The 4030-nt window shown below is 43.7% G+C and overlaps 1 protein-coding gene across 1 annotated transcript in view; it reads left to right on the top strand.

Moving 5' to 3' along the window:
• Dppa2 (developmental pluripotency associated 2) overlaps nt 1–491 on the top strand; it is a 7561-nt gene extending 7070 nt beyond the window's left edge. Inside the window, exon 7 of the mRNA XM_010630189.1 lies at nt 401–491. Within this exon, the coding sequence (XP_010628491.1) occupies nt 401–491 (91 nt within the window). The remainder of the gene's footprint in view (nt 1–400) is intronic.
• The last annotated feature ends 3539 nt before the right edge of the window (nt 492–4030 follow it).

The following is a 4030-nucleotide window of genomic DNA, read 5'->3' as shown; positions in this document are numbered from 1 at the left end:
ATACATATATATATATATATAACTTTTTTGAGACAAGGTCTTGCTATGTAGCCCAGGTTGGCCTTAAACAAAATAGTGACCCTCCTGCTTCACAGCCTTCTGGGTATGTTTTATATTTTTGAGAAAGGATCTTGCTGAATGTAAGCTGCTCTAAGCCTGCCTCACACTTGTGATCCTGCTGCCTTAGTTTTCCAGAGTGCTGGGATTTAGGCCTGAGAATTGCAGTCATGCTCCTTTGTTTACTATGAATTCCTTTTTATTCAAACTGTAGGTATTGGAAAACTGCTTAAGAACTCAGAAATAGACTCCTCATTTTATGTGATTTTTTTTCAAAGGATCTGGTGTGGAATGGCTTATCACATTCTTGGTTTTACGTTTATTTTTCTAATTTGTCTAATAGGAATAAGACGATGACAAAATTAATTATGGAAGAGAAAGTGAAACATCCTGTAGAAGACCAGAATACGTCACCCCAAAACATGCCGCCTTAATCAGTGTTAAAGTATCATTCTGATCTGAAGGCAACGGAGAAGAAGCGGACAAAGAAAAGCTTTCTGCCTTCCCATTCTTGTCCAAAACAGAACATAAGCGTACTGTGTCTCTTCGTCTCTACAGGGCCATGGTAGAGCCCGAAGGTAATCTGCTTGCTGTGCTGTGTGAATCTGTCCTTGGTGTGCACCATCAGGCTTACCAAGTACTTACCTATACAGAAGCAATTTGCTTTGGTTTTGTTGTAATTAATATATATACATATGTATATTTCTTTCTGTCTGTGAGACACGGTCTCACTATGTAGTTCTGGCTAGTCATGAACTCACTATGTAGCCAACTGAGGCTGACCTCAAACTCCCAGTGATCCTCCTGCCTCAGCCTCTCTAGAAGCTGGGATTCCAGGCGTGTGTCAACCATGCCTGGCTCTGGTTTGTAATTGATTTAAAATCAGTGTAGATTTACAGAAAAGTTGAGCAGAAAAGTATGTGGCTCACATCAGGTTTCATTCTCAGTGTATTGTTTACAGGACTAGGGGCTAAACTCAGGGACACCCTACTGCTGTGTGTAGGCCCTTTTTAAATTGTTTTTAAAGACAGCATCTCCTTGAGTAGCCTAGACAGACTTGAGCAGACTGTAGACTGCCTTTGAACCTCTGATCCTCCTACCACAGCCTCCCAAGTAGACGCTGTGTGTAGGCCCTTTTTAAATTGTTTTTAAAGACAGCATCTCCTTGAGTAGCCTAGACGAGACTTGAGCAGACTGTAGACTGCCTTTGAACCTCTGATCCTCCTACCACAGCCTCCCAAGTAGCTCGGATTACAGGCGGGCACCACACGCCCAGCCATGCTGTGGATTTTGACAAATGTTTGATGACACATCCAACACAGCGTCATCTAGTCCTCCCTCATTCCCTGGGGAGCATAGAGGAAACAGATCTTAACAGTCTCCCCGGCTTTGTTTTTCATTGATGCCAAATATTGAGAAACCTGCAACATTTAGCTTTTCAACAGCTTTTACCCAACAATATGCATTTAAGATTCAGGTTTTGTTGTTAAAACAGGATCTTGCTACTGAGTCCAGAGTAGCCTTGAACTTGAGGTCCTCCAGTCTCAGCCTCCTGAGTGCTGGGGTCACAGGCACGCACCCCCACACTTGATAAAGTATCTTTGTCTTTCATAAAGCAATCAGTTTTAGTCCTGAATAATATTCCATTGCCAGGATGCCCCAGTTTATATATTCATTTACCTACTGAAGGACACTTTGGTGGCTTCCATCCACATTTTGGGAATTAGGACTAAAACAGCTATAAATTTGGGAGGCTGAGGCAGGAGTATCACTGTGAGGTCAAGGTCAGCCTGGGCTATGTAGCAAGAGACCCTGTCTGGGGGAAAAAAACCCAAACAATAAAAACTGCTATAAAGATCTGTGTGCCTTTTTTTTGAAGGGGGGCATATCAGCTTCATTTGAGTGAGTGCCGCATTACTGGCGGAAGTGCACTTATCTTCGTCAGAAATCTGTCAAATTGTCTTGCAAAGTGACTCCAGTGACCTGGGTTGGGTGTGGCTCAGCTGCAGAGCACTTGCCTAACAGTGCAAGGTCCCAGGTTTGATCCCAGACACCACAAGAAAAAAAAAAAGATGAATCTTTGCTCCACATCCTGGTCTGCATTTGTTGCTGCCGGAGTTTGTGATGAGAGCCACTCTCATACCCATCTCTTTGTTTTAGTTGCAGTTTTCTTTCCTTTTTTTGGTAACTGGGGTTCAAACTCAGGACTTTGCACTTTCGAGGCAGGAGGCAGAACCACTGAGCTAAATCCCCAGCCCTAGTTTCAGTTTTCTCATGACACGTGGGAGTGGTTTTCATATGCTTACCTCCACACACACACACACACACACACACACACACACACCCTGTACTGGGAAAATCCCCAGCTTGCCCTCTGTCTTTAGATGAGGCTTCTGTTCAGGTCTGTTGCACTCCCTGCCCCACTCTTTGTGGGTTGAACCCATGGTCTCTTGATTGCTAGGTGTTTTAGCACAGAGCTGCCTCCTAGTAACTTTATTTCATTTTTTAATTTTTCTGACGGTTTAGATCTGTAGCCCAGGCTGGCCTTGAACATGTATGTGATCCACAGTGCTGGGATTGTAGGAGAGGCACCACAGCCAGCTTTTTCCCTAATACTGTTAATGGAACCAGATCCCTGCGCACGCTGAGCCTGTGCGCTACCACTGACCTATGTCCTCAGCTCCTTACTTGCTTTGAAACAGAGTCTTGCTATACAGTCCAGGCTAGCCCTGAACTCACTGAATAGTCCACAACTTGAAGCAACCCTCCTGCCTCAGCCTCCTGAGTGCTGGCATTACAGGTATGTATCACCACACCTGGCTATTTTTATGAACATGCTAGGGTATTTTTGTGAGCATACTATATTTATGAACATACTAAAGAGCTGATCACGCTCACGTCCGCACTGCCTAGAAGGCCCACTTTGAAGTGTTCATGGGGATCTCTGCTTTTTTCCATGAGACAGCTCTCTGGAGTTTCTTTCTGAGAATATTAAAATAGAAGAATTAACCTGACCATGAATGCTTGTAATCCCAGCACTCTGGGAGGCTGAGGCAGGAGGATCACAAGCCCAACCTGGGCAATTTAGTGACTTAGCAAGACATTGTCTCAAAATTTAAAAACAAGGGAGGTTGGTGCTGGGATATAGCTCAGTGTGAAGGCACTGTGTTCCATCCACAGCACCGCACACACCAGATTAAGAACTGCACAGTGAGACCCTGTCTCAAAAAAAAAAAAAAAAAAAATTCTGTGTCCAAATGAATTTCAGGAATTCTATTTGATTTTCTTTTTATCAAAAATGCATTTTAAAGAATGATATTGACCTTTTGAAGAGAAAGGTCATCTTTTTCTTGTGCCGTTATGGATTGTCTATTTCTTCATGGAGTCCTTTGGCTAGTTTTGTTGTCCAGGCTGATCTTGAACTCAAAGCAGTCCTCCTGCCACCTCCGCCTCCAGGGTGCTGGGATTACAGGAGTGCACCATCATTCCTTGATGGCTAATTTTCTATATTTTCCATAAATTGGAAATGAAGAGGGGGAGCCTAGTTTAATACTTTTGGCAAGAACAGGTCACATGGGATGCAGAGCTCCAGCTTGTATCAGGAGTTGGATAACTCAGATTCTCGTATACTCAAAATGCTGCACACTGCTAAAGCAGTCACCGGCAGATTCCATAGAGGATAGTGGCGTGTCCTCCTTGGGATCTGTAACTGCGTGGCGGGTGACCCATCGACACCTTGTGACCATCTTGTCCTTGCGGAGATCTGAGTCTTCAGTGTTGTTGATGTCTCTGAATCAATTACCATGTTGAAGGCTGCAAATTCCCCTTGATCCTCATTCCTGTATTCACTGTGCTTCTACTGGAACAAACCTTCCTTGCCCTTTATCCTTTCTGAGTATCATTACAGACTCACAGATTAATACAGTTTTGGTTTTTACTTTGTTTTACTTTGTGGTGCTGGAGATCAAACACA

Source organism: Fukomys damarensis, unplaced genomic scaffold (genome assembly GCF_012274545.1).
Source record: "Fukomys damarensis isolate Sample0158 unplaced genomic scaffold, DMR_v1.0_HiC HiC_scaffold_24, whole genome shotgun sequence".
Lineage (NCBI taxonomy): Eukaryota > Metazoa > Chordata > Mammalia > Rodentia > Bathyergidae > Fukomys > Fukomys damarensis.
This window is presented reverse-complemented; position numbering and strand designations above follow the sequence as displayed.